General features: G+C 43.3%; 1 protein-coding gene across 6 annotated transcripts; it reads right to left on the bottom strand.

The window, feature by feature from the left end:
• Positions 1 to 365: 365 nt before the first annotated feature.
• On the bottom strand, positions 366 to 17,591 carry TBP (TATA-box binding protein). Of its 6 annotated transcripts, none has more exons than XM_053297883.1 (9): positions 16,922 to 17,591; positions 14,586 to 14,734; positions 11,304 to 11,541; positions 10,009 to 10,337; positions 8,730 to 8,817; positions 3,454 to 3,545; positions 2,884 to 3,051; positions 2,102 to 2,196; positions 366 to 1,128 (listed from the first exon to the last, which is right to left on the bottom strand). In XM_053297883.1, the coding sequence occupies exons 3-9, from the start codon at positions 11,355 to 11,357 to the stop codon at positions 1,049 to 1,051; spliced, it is 906 nt and encodes a 301-aa protein (XP_053153858.1). In that variant the 5' UTR covers positions 11,358 to 11,541; positions 14,586 to 14,734; positions 16,922 to 17,591; the 3' UTR covers positions 366 to 1,048. The 6 variants fall into 6 exon arrangements, with proteins under 6 accessions (XP_053153858.1, XP_053153849.1, XP_053153870.1 ...); XM_053297874.1 differs by having other exon boundaries at positions 14,586 to 14,668; XM_053297895.1 differs by lacking the exon at positions 16,922 to 17,591 and adding an exon at positions 16,712 to 16,912.
• Between the last annotated feature and the right edge of the window lie 104 nt (positions 17,592 to 17,695).

Below are 17,695 nucleotides of genomic sequence, written 5' to 3'. Positions count from 1 at the left end.
TTCTATAAGATCCATCTTTGCAACCCATGACCCAGCAGTCATATGAATTAAGTCTATCTACTTGGTCATGTCTACACTAAGTTGATTACCAGAAGGTGGCAAGTTGAAAGCCAAGCCAGGGACATGCTTAGGATTTGTACTAACACTGCAGTACCTTCAGGTAATGAAGTAAGTTTGCTGCCGCCACCTCCTCACCTTGGGGGTAGCAACTAGTGCAAATCTGGTGTTTGTACAAGGCACCCAGTTTTCATTAAACCTTGTCTCTGTGAGGAAGAATTAGTTGACAGAGCACCAGCTTGGGCCAGTATGAACTGAGACCTAACTGTTTATATACTAACACAAAGTTAAGTAACATAATCAAAAAGTGATTTTAAGTGTCAAAACACATTGCTTTAATACTGCACTGTTAAGAAAAAGTCTTATAAAAACCAATTCAATACATTTAAGCATTCTACAAGCATGCATTTAGCACATTAAACAGCAGCATGAGGCAGTCAGATTTTACTATTTAATTCCCCCCACCCCATTTTAGAAACAGCAATTACTATACATTAAGAACTCAAATGGAGAAATATATACAGCCATCTGTATTCATTAGCAAATTTATTCTGTCCTGCTGAACACTGGAAATAGGGAATGTATCTGGCACAAGGTAGGTCTAAAAACATAATATTAAAATTTCTGGTTATAAAATCCATGGTTAAAAGAACTTAATACTGTAACCAAAATGGGTTAAGTATTGGACAACATGGTTTGTCTTAAACCAACTTGCCAGTGTAAGATTTGCAAATAAAGATTAGATGTTTAAAAGCTAAAATATAAATAAAACAATTGTTTCTTCAGAGAGCTCACCGAAACAAGTCACAGTAATTCAATACCGAAGTAATACAGAGAGAGCACTTCCCTTCCCATGAAGATCAGGGAAGTAGGCACTAACTGGAAAAATACTCCAAGTCCTGATGTTGCAGTCTGCAAGTCTCTTACTGCTGTGCCATAATCAATACCTTTTCTAATGTGCCCCAACTTCTGGGATAAGCACAGGGAACTGTTACGTTGTCTTTTTGAATCCTTTTAAAATAGGATATATATTTTCAAATGCTTCATAAATTTCAGCTCTGACTTTTGCACCTAGAAGGAAGACACATTTATTATACAGAAATCTTTGAAAAATAAGTGGCCAATTTCTCAACAGTGCATATGTGCTAACCTTCCTGCTTCTGAAGCATGGGTGCTCTTGTGCATGAGGGAGACTATTTTCACCACTCTCTTCTTGCTCCAGAAGCGCTCTTTGACACACAGAAACACATCTGTGGGCTAAACAGCTGTGCTTGTTAAAAGCACATGTGCACCATTGGGATGACAGCCAATGCATACATTTGTTTTACAGAACATGATGCTACTGGTTTCACTGGCTTGTTCTTTTCCTGTGAGACATGACAATGAGGTCATTCACACAATCAAAAACAGTTGTCAGGTTTGGGAGCTCTGTGTGTGTTCCCAATTTTCAGTTGTGTGGAAGCACAGTACGAGGTAAACCTGGGTAGAAATAATTGTGTGGAAGCAAGGTAGGAGGAAAGCCTGGGTAGCTTTTCCTCCTACTTTGCTTCCACACAACTGGAAATCGGAAGCACAAGCAGCTCACAGATCCAGGTATAACACAGTTTTTGATTGTGTGAATGACCTCAATACCTTCTTTGTATGGCAAAGGTTCACAGTTCAAGCACTTTACAGCCTAGCATAGTTGATGCAGAGGAAAGCATTCACCAACTTCTACAGCATGTTATTACTACAGTTAGATACAATGTAGTATGTAATGTACTACAATGTAAACTGCTTGGAGAACTTTGGTTGAAGAGTGGTATACCCCAGATAATATCTAGCCAAATCACCAACATGTACTATATTTGCTGTAAACCACCTTGGGATTGTTTTAATGAGAGGCGATATATAAATTTAACAATAAATAAATAAATATTATAGGTGTACACCAACACAAACAGTTTAAATTTTCCTTAAGTCATTAATTACTCTTGGGAATTCTCCCTTGCTACTACAACTTAAAGAGCTAAGTACAAACAATGTAGATATTTCATTGTCTTACCAGTTAAAACAACTTTCCCAGAAACAAAAATAAGCAGGACAATTCTTGGCTTGATCATTCTGTAAATTAAACCAGGAAACAACTCTGGCTCATAACTGAAAGAAGAGAACAACAAACATGAAAGCAACATTGAAGGTATGTAATTCTTCACTTGGGCATGATGCTCATTGGATATTTCTGGGGTCTACTCTGCCAGGGTGGTGGTAGTGAAGTCAGAATCAGAAATTACACCAAATTACCTCACCCAACAATGACTCCAACACATTGTTTTACTGCTTGGGAGGAACAGGGGTAGATCACAGCCCATTTAAAAACTCACACAGTGGTGAATTGTGTTGCTTGTGTTTCGACTATTTAGCATGGACAAATTATGTTACTGCATGTTACAGCTCAGGTTATGGTTTTCCTATGTTCATGTTATGAGTCTTTTCATATTTAATAGTGATGGGGTACATTATGCCCCCACCGTTTCTGTACTAGTATTGCTAACAGCACCGTGGCAATACAATACATGCTCCAATGCTTTCTTCTTTGTTCTACTGCTCCCCATAAAAGTAGAATAGGGAATAAAGTGTAGATTTTTTTTTTACACTGGTGTCATGCTTAATGCAACCCCCAGATTTAAGTGTTTGAGTAACTCAGGGTACTTGTTACCCCCAAACAGGGTTGATATAGATTTCACTAATTTAACTACTAAGAGGAGTATTTTTTGTACACTACTAATCACTATTTTGTACAAAGTAGCAGCTTTCAGTCAAGAAGAACAGTTCCCTTTTGTTTACCTGCTAAATTGCTGATGTGTCAGTACCAATCCCTCCAGCCTGATGGGGAATTTTACATCACAGCTTCCTACCATATTCTGAATCTTAAAGTCCAAGAATTTGGCTGGAAAGCCCAACTTCTGCACAACTCGAGCATACTTTCTGGCAGCCAACCTAGATTGATCCTCACTGAGAGAGAGAGAGAGAGAGAGAGAGAGAGAGAGAGAGATCATCATTCCACCAAGTAAATACTAGTAAAGTGTTGTACATACTGCATGTGTTAAAAGTGTGCTTGTTTCCTGGATCCTGAATCAAATGAAAACAATAGTGCTGAATAAAGATATAGCACAGATACAGGAAGTCCCCAGCTTACAAACAAATGTCTGGAATACAACCCATTTGTAAGCCAGAGATTCATTACCTGGAACATATATAGTTCCCAAGAGTAACAACTTGTTTGTATGTGTAGACTGGTGTGTGTAAGTTGGGGGCTTCCTTTCTGTAATGTCTTATGGAGCTTTGTTTCTATGGATGGATATAAGTCAGATATTTGTAACTTGGAGACTGCCTGTACTGTATTGATGCTCATACCTTTTAGCCCCTGTACACACCATTTTCCCAGAGCTGAATATAAGGGCAGTGGTACGTGGCTCTCTTATTCTCATAATTACAGCAGCAAAACGCTGAAAGGAACAGAAAAAAGTTATTAGTATTAGAATCTCAAGGGTATTAGTAAATTATTTTGTACTACCACTAACCAGTGTTCCCTCTAACGGGTTTCCAGATGCTGACTACAACTCCCATAATCCCAAAGCAAAAGCCATTGCAGCTGGGGATTCTGGGAGGAGTTGTAGTCAATAACATCTGGGAAACCCTGTTAGAGAGAACACTGCCACTAACTGCTTCTGTACTATACTAATTCATTGCCGCCTTAATTCTGGAAGCATTGAGAGTTAACTTGTGCAATATTTTAATACAATAGGTTCAGATTCCAAAGATGTTTTCCTTGTCAGAGTTTAGTAAGGTAGTTAGAGTAGCCATCATTTTCACTTTATAAGACCAGATGACACATTTTGCAGCCCAACTTCCTTTTTGGGCAAGGTGATAGAGCGTGTGGTGGCATCCCAGCTGCAGAAGGTCTTGGATGATACAGATTATCTGGACCCTTTTCAATCTGGCTTCCGCCCTGGGTATGGGACTGAGACTGCCTTGGTCGCTCTAGTGGATGACCTATGCCGGGAACTAGACAGGGGGAGTGCGTCCCTGTTGGTTCTGCTGGACCTCTCGGCGGCGTTCGATACCATCGACCATGGTATCCTTCTGGGCCACCTCTTGAATATGGGAATCGGAGGTACTGCATTGCAGTGGTTCCGGTCCTTTCTTGGGGGGAGGGTCCAGAAGGTAGTGCTGGGGGACTACTGCTCGGCTCCATGGCCATTGGCCAGTGGGGTCCCGCAGGGTTCGGTCTTGTCCCCCATGCTGTTTAACATCTACATGAAACCGCTGGGAGAGGTCATCCGGGGACTTGGACTGAGTTGTCAGCAATATGCAGATGACACTCAGCTCTATCTCTCCTTGTCACCTGATCCTAGGGAGGTGGTGGAGGCTGTGAGGGGGCTGGAGGCTGTGATAGTTTGGATGTGGGCTAATAAACTGAAATTGAATCCAGACAAGATGGAGGTAATGTTGGTCCGTAGAAGAGCCAATTGGGATGAGGAGATTTTACTGGTTCTGGATGGGGTTGGACTCCCCTTGAAGAAGCAAGTATGCAGCTTGGGGTATTACTGGACCCGGCTCTGCTTTTGGAAGCTCAGGTGGAGGCGGTGGCCAGGGGTACCTTTGCATGGCTTCGGCTAGAGCGCCAGCTAACTTTCTCGAGAAGGCAGATCTGGTCAGTTACCCATGCCTTAGTCATGTCAAGGCTGGATTACTGTAACACGCTCTACGTGGGGCTGCCCTTGAAGAACATGAGCCCCTGGTGGCGCAGTGGTAAAACTGCCGCCCTGTAACCAGAAGGTTACAAGTTCGATCCTGACCAGGGGCTCAAGGTTGACTCAGCCTTCCATCCTTCCGAGGTTGGTAAAATGAGTACCCAGAATGTTGGGGGGCAATATGCTAAATCATTGTAAACCGCTTAGAGAGCTTCCAGCTATAGAGCGGTATATAAATGTAAGTGCTATTGCTATCTGGAAACTGCAGCTAGTGCAAAATGTGGCAGCTAGGGTTTTATCTGGAGCTGCCCGGTGGGAGCACATCACACCCATTTTGAAAGAGCTGCACTGGTTACCCGTTTGTTTCCGGATCCAATTCAAGGTGCTGGTTTTGACCTTTAAAGCCCTTAACGGTTTGGGCCCGGGATACCTGAAGGACCGCCTGCTTCCAAGGGTTGCTGCCCGCTTGACAAGGTCATCTGAGGGGGCTCTGCTCCGGGTGCCGACAATGAGTGAGGCTCAGTTGTCGTGCACGCGGGACAGGGCCTTCTCTGTTGCTGCCCCCAGACTCTGGAATGCTCTCCCAGTGGTTATTCGCTCCTTGGTCTCCATCACAGCTTTTAGAAAAAGTGTAAAATCTTGGCTTTTTGCCCAGGTATTTAATTGATTCTCTGCTGCTGCTCTTTATAGCTTTTATTGCTTTTATGCTTTTGTTTTAAATTTTTAATCAGATTTGTTTAATATTTTTCCCCACTTAATATTTTAATTGTGTCTTTTTTACCATCTTGTGTTAAAATTTTTTTTGCTGTAAACCGCCTTGGGATTACAAATAAATAAATACATACATACATACATACATACTGGTTTTATTGCGGTTATTTCACATGCACTATAGAAGATTGTCCAGCAGATTTTGTAGAAAAAACTTATCACAAGATGTATACTCTGTCTTAAATCATTTCAGGTTATTTTAACTTTCACTGGATGTCATAAAATGCAAACACTGTTAAGGGGTAACTCTGTAGCCCATACTGGCCAGCCTTGGCAACCATGGCGGAAAGGTACAAAGTCATATTTACTGTTGAAGGGGCATCCATTATGCTTTGCTCTCCTCCTCCTCCTCCTCCTCCTCCTCCTCCTCCTCCTCTCTTGCTTGATCTTCACACTTATTTACTTTTTGGCCCTTGCTGGTAGGAAAGGGGCAATGGAGCCCATATTTATAGGCAATGATGACTGGCTGACATGGGACTTCTTATTTTGAAAGATAAAGAGTGCAGTGACTTGGCAAGAATGCCATGGTCAAGAAGAGGTTCCTTCCTTCCTCTTGAGAACAGTGGATAATGACTTTTTCCTGTGTCCAGGAGTGACACAGGAGTCAGATAACACTGTTAGGTATTAAAGGGGTAATCATTGCTAGGTGAGATTCCAAAGTTGCCATTATGGTTAACTTTGAATGCACTCTGATCAATAGGTCATCTACAAAACACATTGAGGCGTTACACAAGAGGTAGTCATTGCTAAGTGCCAAGAGGTAAAAATGCTTAATCCCTTTGCAAAATTGCAATTATGGTGAACTCTGAATGCACCCTGACCCATAAGTCAACCAAGCAATACTTGCAGAGGCAAACCAAGTCCTAGAAAAATATTTCACTAAGATAGTGGGCGTTTTGCAAGTCCACTAACTCAAGGGAGGGGGCGAGTGAGCAGCAGCTCAGTGTGGGTGGCTGACACTGAGCATTAAAGCAGGGGCTGTGGTAGAGGGCAAGGAGTTTAACAAAGTCCTAGCGCACAGATGCTCTGTGTAGGTTCAGCTAGTTCCCTAAATAGAAAAATCCAATGACCAGAAATTCATGCCTCATTTATAGAACAATTATGCACTGTACCAGTGTTGCAGTCCCGGGGCCAAATTCAATATGCCAGATATGTATTGCAACCTGCCTTGTGTTTGATACCTCCCCACCCACTGCCCACCCCTACCCCGCAAGCTGACCCAGTATGCTGACACCAGCCTTTACTTCTGGAACCTTTTAAAATAAAACTGGCTGCAGTGGCAGCAAACGAGACACTGATTGAGCTGATTCCCTGCACAAGAGCTCAAACTGCAGGGAGAGGCAGAGGCATGGGCTCTTGTCCCTGCAAGATCAATCCTGCTCTGGAAAGAGCCTGTGTGGCAGCGGTGACAGCAAACGGGACTCAGAGGGAGCCAAGCCAATTCCCAAGTGGCAGGGACAGGAAGAGGAGCAACTGTCCAGGAGCAATACCAGGCAACGGGGAACGGCGGTGTGAGGGAGTCACAGAGGAGGCGGCACTTTATGGGAGGAGGGGAGCAGCAGTGAATGAGTGGCCCTTAGGGATCACTGTGCCGGGGGGGGGGGCTTGGAGTGTGTGCGCATGCATGCAGCTTAGAGGGAATGGTGCTCCCTGCCCCCACTGAAGTGGCCAATACAATTTTCCCATTCCCCAACAGCAAAGCTATTTCCCCTCCTGGCTTCCACAAGTACAGCTGAGAGGAAATGTCTGGGTTGGACAATATTTTATGCACAACCAGAATACTACTTTTTCAAGAAGCTTAAGAAAGAAGAACAAACTGCAATTCTCTTTATGCTTGATATTCACGGTATTAGACAAGGAATATTCACTGATATCACTGCTTTATATTCACTGTACCCTAATACCGTTTTGACTGACTTCTCATCAATTCATTTTTCCTTTGTATAGTCTGTACAGTTGGCACCTAGCAGTGAACATTTGTCCTGATGGGTCTGTCTCAAACCCTGTTTGTTCTATTAGAACAGCCATTAGCAATGCTTGACACATTCTCAGGTACCAGGAAGCTTAGAAATTTAACCATGGTGCCTAGATTAGAGCTTCAGAGGTAGAGTCATTGTATGAACTAACGCTACCTCTGAAGCTCTAGTCTAGGCATCATTTATTTGTCTCAGCCTTGTTTCTGTTCTAAGTATGTTACTTGTAAAGGGAATAAAGAAAATCCTATTGACTCCCCTTCTGCAATGTCGGTAACTAAGTCTGGTAAAAATGTCCTACATTTTTGTGCTGGCTCCAGATCCAAATAAAATTTATCAAGGCCTGCTTCTGAGCACTTCAAGTCTTGATCATACTGCTAACTTTGCATAACTGTCTCTTAATGCTGCTGTTACAACCCCAGCCAGGAGGATTGAACCATGGTATCTGGAGGTCTGCTTTTCCTGCAACTTTTATTCACAATGCATACAAAGACGCCCCCTGGCCACTCCAGTCAAGACTGCACCAGGTTACTGCTCTCTGGTGACAATCGGTTGCTCACATACAATGTTGCCAGGTTCTGTGGGGAAGCATGCATGATTCGCTGGGGTCTAATAGCCAGTTAACATCTCTGGCAGCAGGCCTTTTTTCCATTACTGAGTATTTTACGGGATCGCGTATAATTTTAATCTAAATTTGTTTTATATCACAGTCTTTTATATTGTTATGTGGAGATGCACGTAATAGCCAGGTAACATTCCCAGCAGCAGAATTATAATCTCTGCCTGCTCTCTTATCTTACAGTGTTTTATATTGCCCTTATGTGGCTTTTATACGATATTTTATCCATTCTCTATTTTTGAGATTTGTAGTGCTTTGTTGGTTTATCAATTTTAAGCATCTTAAAATCATATTGAGTTTTAAAATTATTTTTTAGCTAGCATGGGTTTTAAAATTATAGTTTAGTTTAGTTAGCATAAATATGATGGTGTTGTAGTTTTTCTTTCTTATGCTGGTCTATGATTGTAAATAAAGACGATTGATTGACACAAAGACGCCTCCTTTGTGACTGCAGTTGAAGATAAGTTGAAGGAGACTCACGTTAAAGCCATATGAGCTATCAAAAGCAGAATCACCACTGAGCACTATTGGCCAGTGTGCAAAATGTGTTAACAGCTTTCCATTGTCTCTTACCTTGGGGTTGTACTCAGCATTTCGAGCACGAAGAGCAATGGTTTTTAGATCAAGTTTGCAACCAAGATTTACTGTAGACACAATATTCCTAGAAACAATTTGGAAACATGTTAGCCAAACTAGGTTTACTCCATATTTGGAATTTATGTTTTGCCATTACAGTTGAAGCAATGAAAGTACAACAACTCTGGCTTGTCAGATTTACATCTGGGATTATTATGACTCAGAGCAACTGTCCTGTGCCCATCTACATGAACATACATCCTACAGACTTTAATAATTACGGTGATTATGAACACAGTAGGCACAACTTTGTAGCTACAGTATTGACAGGACATTAGAGACACAGACGCAGCAGTCAGGAATTTCTGTTTAAAAACCTGAAATGAAATGTATAAGTTTCTGGTTTATTCCAACTCTTTCCTTCCTTCTTTCGGTATTTTTTAGGTTTTCTTGAACATAGAGATGTACACAAAAAATCCTTTAGCCAGTATCTTCTTCCCATAAATATTTTTCATTTTATTCATTTTTAAGTCAAACTGCCTAGAATTCACTAGACAGCTGTGACAATAAGAACTTTATATTTACTACAGTTTTTACCAGTCTTGCTTTTACCATGAAAAACATTAGCCCAAAATATTCTAAGGTTCAGAAACATGGCTGTATTCAGCAGCAGTGGCCAATTATGGTTTGCTGCCAATTGGAAGTGAAAGCATCTGATCTCTGTCCCTTATGCAGGGATCCAAGGCTTGCTGTTGCTCCTTGTGATGGCAAACCATAGTCTGAATATTGCCAATGAAGAAGAACTGAACTATCATAAAACGATAGAAGCTCATTCAGTCCAACATGCAGGTGCATTAATAGCTTGTGTCTTACTTGTATACTTAAAAGGTCACCTTCCGTCCTATATTCCATTATAAGATGACCAAGAGCACCTTTGTGAATTTTCTATGCATTTACCAGATCTGGACAGCAAGTGCATGTAGATAAGTTCTCTGCAACAGTGCCATATCTCAGTGACTCCCTGAATACCTGTTTAAACCCAAGAATATCTGCAAGACTTATTTGGGCTGGTGTGAGGATGGGGGTCAGTGATTAAATGGCTTTAACCATTTTAATGGAGTATTTTATTTGTGCTGTTAGCCTGACCCAAGCCATCAAGAGATATTTTGCTAGCCAAGTTCTGTAGGCAGCCTTCATACTGCCTAAATAGCTGACTAATGCAAACATCAAAACACCACTGTGAGGTGGCAGGAGAGAAAAGAGGACAAGCACTTACTGTAGTTGAGGTACAATCCCAGAGCTTTCAGAAGCAGGTGTTGCAGGAGTTATTGGGGTCATGGGAGTCATTGGAGCGGGGTAGAGGGGTGTGGTTCCTGGTAAAGGAGCTGTGGTAAGTGTCTGTGAGTGGAAGAGCTGTGGTGTTTGTCCGGATGCTCCCTGTGTTGGTTGAGATGTAGACTGCTGTGCTGCTGCCTGCTGCTGCTGCTGCCTCTGCTGCTCTTCCAGAATAGATAAGCTGTTGGTGCTTTGAACAGGTTGGGGTGTAAGCCCTGTGCCATAAGGCATCATCGGACTAAAAATCATCGGACCAGGAGTCATTGCACTCTACAAGCAAAGAATACAATTAAGCATGCTGCAGACCATTGACATTTCTCAACTTTCATAAAGAGGATCAAGTTTGTATGACCAGAATGCAAATGCACAAGCAACTGAAGTACACTTACGAGCAAGTGAGCCCCACTGAGCTCAATGGGACTTTACTTTCAAATAAACATGACTAGGATTGCACTGTTAACTACAATCCTCAGGGAAGAGTGCCTTACTTCGTTCACAAGGTCATTTTTGGCTCCTTGGAGTCACATTATTTCATTCTGAATCCTATATGAGAAATCTGAATTTGTGTCATTCTTGGGTACCAATACCAGAATCAAATTTTCAACTTAAAAAATACTATCAAAAGAGGATTTATCCCAAAGATGCTTTCACTAACACTGAAATCATTTTAAGCTAGTGTTTGCAACACTTCTGAAAGTGAAAGTATCCTTCTCCTCCCTAAAATTAAAAAACTGGAGGCACATTTTACCCTTATATCTGTAAAAGTTTATTTTTAACAGTGTATAAAAGAACAATTTGCTCCCTGAAGAATTCTACCCTTGTATGTCTGTGCACTTCCTTTGAAGGCATATAATTCTGCTGTAACACATCAGGAATGACAGAATGATCCAAACACATCTGCTGCAAAGGTGGGGCAAAGTTACACCTCTACCAAGAGGGTTTAAAGTGTGGCTCAGGGGAAACAAGGTCAGGTTTACATAAAACACAACACTCCACTGACCCAAGAGCAGAATGGCCGTACTGCTTTTGTTCATCTGAGAACCATGTAGACACTGCTGGAGAGGCTCCTGACTCCTAGCAATTGTGTCAGCACTTAGCAACACCTCTCCCACTGAATGATGGGAAGTAAGAAAGGCCAACCTCTTCAACTGTATCAGTCTTTAAACCAGGCACCAATAAATAATTTGCTCTAAAGGTTTCATTTTCCAGACATTCCCAAGGCTGCACATTCATTACCTGAGGAGATGCTAAACCCTGGGCGTAGGGTGGTAACCTGTTGTTTTGATCCATGGCAGCAGTCTCGTCTCTGGTCACGCAGCAAGAATTTCCAGAAGTTTAGTCCAAAAAGCAGCTGGACACCATCAGCCTTAAGGGGAACTCTTTCCTAAAACATCCCAGCTATTAGCTACGCAGAGAGTCTTGTCATATTTGGAAGAATACCAGCTCACAGGTGTCTAAAGTAAGGATTCCAAGCCTGAAAGGGAAACAGCTTCATGACGTGCCTATCTTACAGTAAAAGTCATTACATATAATGCTTTGCTGTACAGCTACCTGTGAAACATCTTCTTTATATATAATTCACTAAGGCATACCCGTGGAAATCCCATGTGTGGCAACTCTCATGGGAGTTTGGAGAGCTGCTGGATAGTGACGGGAACGGGAAGGGGGAAGAAAATGGTGGCAGCAGTAGCCACCTGGCTGGTGAAATAACAGCAGTGGCGGGCAAATGGTGGGCGAGGGCATGAGGAGAGGGCGGGGGTGGGTGGGAGAAAATGGTGGCGGCAATGGGGAGGGCGAGGGAGGAGATGATGGTGGGGAGAACTAGAAAGCACCAGCCAGGCTGTCTGGCAAGGGAAAGCGCAAGCTGGTGAGGGAAAGTAGACTGGGAGGGGGAGAACGAACTGGGGCTGCAGGGCAGCGGATGAAGATGGGAAGGAGAGACAGGGAGAACTAGGGGTGCAGATGCTCTGCACCAGATCAGATCGTTTTTCACTATTCAGATTATGCTGTCCTGGCAAGTATGCTTCCTTCAGATTCCTATCAGTGACATCAGCTGAGACCTTTGCAGGATAGCTCTTGCATTCTAGACCTACATATCTGAACTGGCAAATCTTTCTCCAGAGCTCCCACATTACTTAACTGTATGTTGCTCTCTACATAGATCTAATACTACATTTAAGCCTACAGATAGATAGCCATGGGGTGTCCCCCCCCCCCCGGTTTGTTTTAAAAAACATACCCACAATTTTCTAAACTAAATCATTCACCTTGGAAGAATGAGAAATCTACTCTCGTAAAGACAGCAGATACTTGATCTTTGTCTCTTCCTAAGCCCAGTAATACTAGAACAAAGACTGTTTATAGTTAAGCATATGACAGCAAGCTGAGTTTTGTTTTATTAAATTGCATTACATCATTCCTTCAGTACAGAGGAGGATCCTCATTTGGGGCAGAGGGGGTGTTGCCTCTCAACTTGCCAGTCCCTCATTCTTGCCACACACACCATATTCTCTCAAACATACCATCTCTTCCTCTCTGACTTTCTCTGTGTGTCTGTCTCTTTTGCATGAATGTTGCTTTTGCATTCACACTGCTTGCCAGTAGATAGCACTGGCTCTCTGTCTTAGGGTGTTCAGTGGGATCCATTGCCCCCAAATGAAGTAATTACCATACTTCGTCACTACCCAAATGGAAAATTTAGTGCCTCAGCACGAATCAGGATGTGCCTTTCTTTTCTCCGCTCCCTAAGAGTGGGCAGGGGCTAGCCCAGCCCCCATTCAATCAGAAGTCAGAATAGCTTACAGGCACCCATTCTGACCAATAGCCAGTAAACAAGGCCAGCCCAGTCATCAGATTTCCCAGGGTCCTTCTAGGCAGGCTCTCTGTAGATCTATGTGCACAATGGGAGCACCCAGTCTGTAAGCAAACAGAGTTCAGAACAGGTAGGAGCCCTGGCTAACGTTTTTCAGCCTCCCTTTCTCCAGAGGGAAGCCAGCCCTTTCCCCCTCACTCAGCACCATGACCAAGCCCTCAGGAGGTACTGGATTTGTTCAGCATTTGCTGGAAGCTCTTTTCTTTTTAAAAATGCCACTGGCAAATCATAGCAAAATTCAGAGATGTAGAGAATGAGGGGGAAAGTGAGGACTGGCACTTCCTCTGCATAGTTATTCTACTAACAAGCAAGCAGCCTTCCCTGTTTTTCTGGGACTTTAAGCAAAGCCTCTTGCTAGGTCCTTTATCTTTCTTTTACACTCTCACCTCTGGCAGGTAAAAGAGAGGAATGGATGTTATAGCTTTCAAATAAAACAAGGCATTTTAAATGAACATTAATCTGACATCTTCAAACTTATCCTGTTTGAAATGTGTCTCTCTAACGCACAAATGTGTTTTTATTTAAGAATTCTGAGATTGCCTTCTCTTCATGGGCACCCTAACAGGCACAGCTTGGAAACCAGGCCAGTCCAAAATAGTCAAGTAGCTCCAACACTCTATAGTCCTTATGCCAGTTTTTGTTTGCTATTATTTGCTTATTTTGTGCTTTACCTTTTTGCGGGGTGGGGGGTGACTGGTAGTAGTACTGAAAGGAGAGGTCCTCAGAGTAAATTCTTTGTACAGGTTTGTGATTCATATGGCTTAATTTTCAAATATGATAAAGGAGTTCATAAAGGCTTTACTTGGAATAAACTGTACAGATCCGGCTGCTGTTCTATGCAATATATATCTCTTCAGGATACTTGGAAGTTATTTAAAGTGGGGTTGTACATTTTCCAAAATGGAAACTTCTTTGAATGAATAAGAATTTCATATTTTTCTGTGGGGAAATGTTCATTTCTAAAAAGTCTAACAATAATAGTAACAATGTAGTCAGCAAGCTTGTACACCACAGATCAGGAAAGATACTAAACAAGCCTAAGAGCATGCCATGGTTAACAAGTAGAGCCAAGAAAACAATAAAAAGCAGGGTGGTTTCACTGAAAATGTGGAAGTATTGCACAAACGAGAACAAAAAAACATATATGAATCTGGCAAAACAAATGAAATCAAAATTGGTCAAGTGAAAAAAAGGAACACATTGCTAAAGACAAAACAACAAGAATTTCTTGAAATATATCAAAGCAGGAAACAACCAAGGGAAGCTGTTGGACTTTAGAAGAGTTCTTAAAGGATTCCAATGCGAAATTTCTGGTCCAACAAAAATGTAACACTTGTAACTGAAATCAGCCTTCATACCAGAGAACTGGAAAGTAGCCAACACAATACATTTAAGCAAGTCCAGGATACTAGGAAATTACAAGCCAATTGGCTTTACATCTGTTCAGGGCAAACTGGTAGAAAGTACTATTAAAGACACAAAACTGTCAAGGTTGTGAGAGAAATGAATAGAATGACTGACTACGATACCTCATCATGCCCTAAAACTATTTTGCTAGGCAACTTGAACATATCCGTATTAGACAAGTGATGCACGTATGGAACAAAGCTGTGCACAGAACAGGGTTAGGACAATTTTCGTAATACCTTTGTACAGATCTATGGTGCAGTTCCATATGAAGTACTACATGTAGTTCAAGTTGTCCCGTCACTAGAAGGATACTGCAGAACTGGAAAAGAGCAACCAAGAAGTACCTTCCTGATGAGTTAAGGCTAAAGCATTGGTGGTTTTTTAGCTAGGGGTGGAGGGAAAGAGATACATGATTTTTTTAATGCTGCATGGTGTTGGAAGAAGTGAACAGATTTCACCCCCTCCCCCATAACACTAGAATTCAGACATACAATGAAACTAGATTCAGGACAGACCAAAAAAAGGACTTCTTCCCAACACCATAAAACAAGTTTATGGTGTTTAATGCCACAAGATGTGATGGCCAAGAACTTACATGGCTTCACAAGACAAAGCCAGATAGGTCAAACAATGACAATTAGCCAAGAAAGCTAAATGGAACCTTCAGGTCCAGAAGTAGTATGTCTCCCAATACCAGTTGCTAGGTGTGGGGGCAAAGGAGGTGGAGAGCTTTTGCCTTCATGCCCTGCTTGTGGGTTTCCCAGAAGCATCTGGCTGCCATACGAGATAGACCTAGTCTGATCTTATCTCTCATCTTCCCAACATCATGGTGTAGCAACACTACTAGACAATATGCTTGTGCAGAATTTCAAGGCCAGGCTGTTATTTCTTTGATAAAACTAGTAATGGGGAGCATTTCCCCATCACTATAAAATATTAATTATTTAACAATTTTTATACTGCCCAAAATTCACATCTCTGGGGTTTAGTAATATGTAATGACTATAAAATAAGAACTTCACTGTAAGTTCAGTCATTTCTGCAACACATTACATGCTTAGGGCTTCTCATGAACTACAGGTTTATATAGCTCATTGTATTCAGTAATAAGTTTATTAAGCCCTTGTTTCCTCTAGGGCTGCATTACAGTAGTAGTAACTGAAGGCCATCTTCCAACAGCACTTTTTTTTTGTGGACAAAGGACTGTGCCAGGAATATATAATGGTCTTGCCAATGTGGCACCAAATATTTCAATTTGTAGCAAAAATAAAAAATAGACAGAATTTCTTCTTCCCAGAAACTATTCCACAGAGGTGATTATACTGCTGCATAACAAATGAGTAGCTTTCATTTCTGCATCCAGACTCTGAGCACAGCATACATGCAGAAAGAGTACTTGGTCTTGCAAATTACATTCATTTAACTTCCACCAAACACATTTACATTGCACCAGAGAAGTTTTACTAATAAGCTTTACCAGTTGCAGCAGGATTTTAAATGGCATTTAAGCATAATAAGAAAGTTTAGTATAGTATTAACGCCTAAACCAGGACTGCACAACTTTGGCTCTCCAGTTGTTTTGGGAGTATAACTTCCATCATCCCCAATGGCCAGTAGTCAAGAATGATTGGGAGTTGTTGTCCAACATATGCAGGAGGACAGAAGTTGTGCAACCATGACCGTACTAAACAATAACCTGACTCCTTGTTGCTATGTTGGTCCAGAGAAGGATAACCCATTTAAATCAGAGTATCCAAATTTAATTTAGACCCGCTGAAACTTAACTAAAAATGTCAGAAACCACACCGCACTATCCCTCCAGTTTAGAGTGCGCCTTCCAGAGATTTCAAGGAAGCTGGGCGATCCCCCAGCTTCAGCCTCACATGCTCTAACTGTATATAGGTTTACTCGGACGCAAGTCGCGCTGTGTTACAAGAAAGAGTCACAGAAGACGAGTGGGCGTCTTTTCACCGTCCAAATCTTGTCCACCAAGAAGCTGCAACCCTGTGTACAACCTCCCGTAAGTCTCGTCGAAGAGAGCAAGGCTTACTTCCGAGGAAACATGCAGGACATCGAGCTGATATCTAATCGAGGTGCAGTACCACCACCACCACCACCACCACCTCTCAGCCTCCCAGGCTTTTTCTCACGGGTGGGGAACCACAGAGGCAGCACTTGAGGCAGGACGCCGACGGGAGCCGGACCATCCACCCCGCAAAGGCAGCCCCAGAAAACTCGAAGAGCCTTCGAGAAGAGGGCCGCCTCCCGCCCGCCCTTGTACTTGAGGCAAAGGAGAGACAGGCCTGGGGGCGAGCAAGCCGCGGCTGCTGGGCCCAGACCGGGGTTCACACGGTGCACGGACCCGTCAACTCTCTGTCCTGACGTTACAGGCGTGCAGAGAGACGAGGAGCGGCGAAGCGCGGGTTGTCGTCTCCTGCAGCGGTTCCTCCGCCGCCCGGCCAGGCCCGTTGGGCGAAGGGGCTCGGGGACCTTCCTCAGAGGCCCGCAGTCCCCGGCCGTTGCTCTGAGGAGAGGAGAGCGGAGGCAAAGCAGCACCAGGCCATCGACTTACCGCTCCAGAAGTTCTCGACACCCAAGCGGCGCCCCCGCGCTCTCTCTTCCTCCAGCGGCCGGCGCGCTTCTAGCACGTCATCAGCACCATCCGCAGCGACCCTTTTCGGTCACCTCAGGCGCCAACTTTCTTTCGGGCAGTAACCGTCCAAGGAGAGGCAGATAGCGGAAGCGCAGGGAATGCGCAGGCGCACCGTGCTCTGAGCGCGCCTCGTCGTAGCCCAAGGGGGCGGGCAGGCTGCAGAGCGTTCATTAACAGCTACTAACAGCTCTGTCCATACCTTATGATCAAGGCACCTACAATCTTTGTCTAGTTACAGCGCGCGCATGTTCGGATGTGTATCCCACAGTGGTGCGAATCCTCTCATAGACTGAGTATTCTTCGCCAGTCCTCCAGAAACCCCACAAACTCGAGTTTCGCTGGCTTTGACGATTCTTACATTGCGTTTGAGAGAGGTTTTTTTCAATAGGACTATTAGGAGTCTGGTGCCACCTAATGGCGCAGCTGGGAAGTAACTTGCCTAGGGAGCAAGAGGTTGCTGGTTTGAATCCTCGCTGGTGTGTTTCCCAGACTATGGAGAACACCAAAATCGGGCAGCAGCGATATAAGAAGGTGCTGAAAGGCATCATCTCATACTGCCCGCGGGAGATGGCAGTGACAAATCCCTCCTGCAGGGCTCTGTGGTCGGCAAGCAGGAGCGGACACCGACTCGGAACAGCCTTTCCTAGTTTCCATCCCTCCCACGCGCTGTGTCGCGCGCAATTGACCTTCTGC

Source organism: Hemicordylus capensis, chromosome 1 (assembly GCF_027244095.1).
Source record: "Hemicordylus capensis ecotype Gifberg chromosome 1, rHemCap1.1.pri, whole genome shotgun sequence".
NCBI classification, from domain to species: Eukaryota; Metazoa; Chordata; class Lepidosauria; order Squamata; family Cordylidae; genus Hemicordylus; species Hemicordylus capensis.
Note: the sequence above shows the minus strand (reverse complement) of the source record. Positions and strands in the feature narration are given on the sequence as shown.

Coding starts and splice junctions, on each gene's coding strand:
- TBP (XM_053297883.1), bottom strand. CDS start 11,357: ATGGATCAAAACAACAGGTTACCACCCTACGCCCAGGGTTTAGCATCT. Junction 10,338..11,303: donor AGGGTTTAGCATCTCCTCAG/GTAATGAATGTG, acceptor CTTTGCTTGTAG/AGTGCAATGACTCCTGGTCC. Junction 3,052..3,453: donor GTGTGTACAGGGGCTAAAAG/GTATGAGCATCA, acceptor TCTCTCTCTCAG/TGAGGATCAATCTAGGTTGG.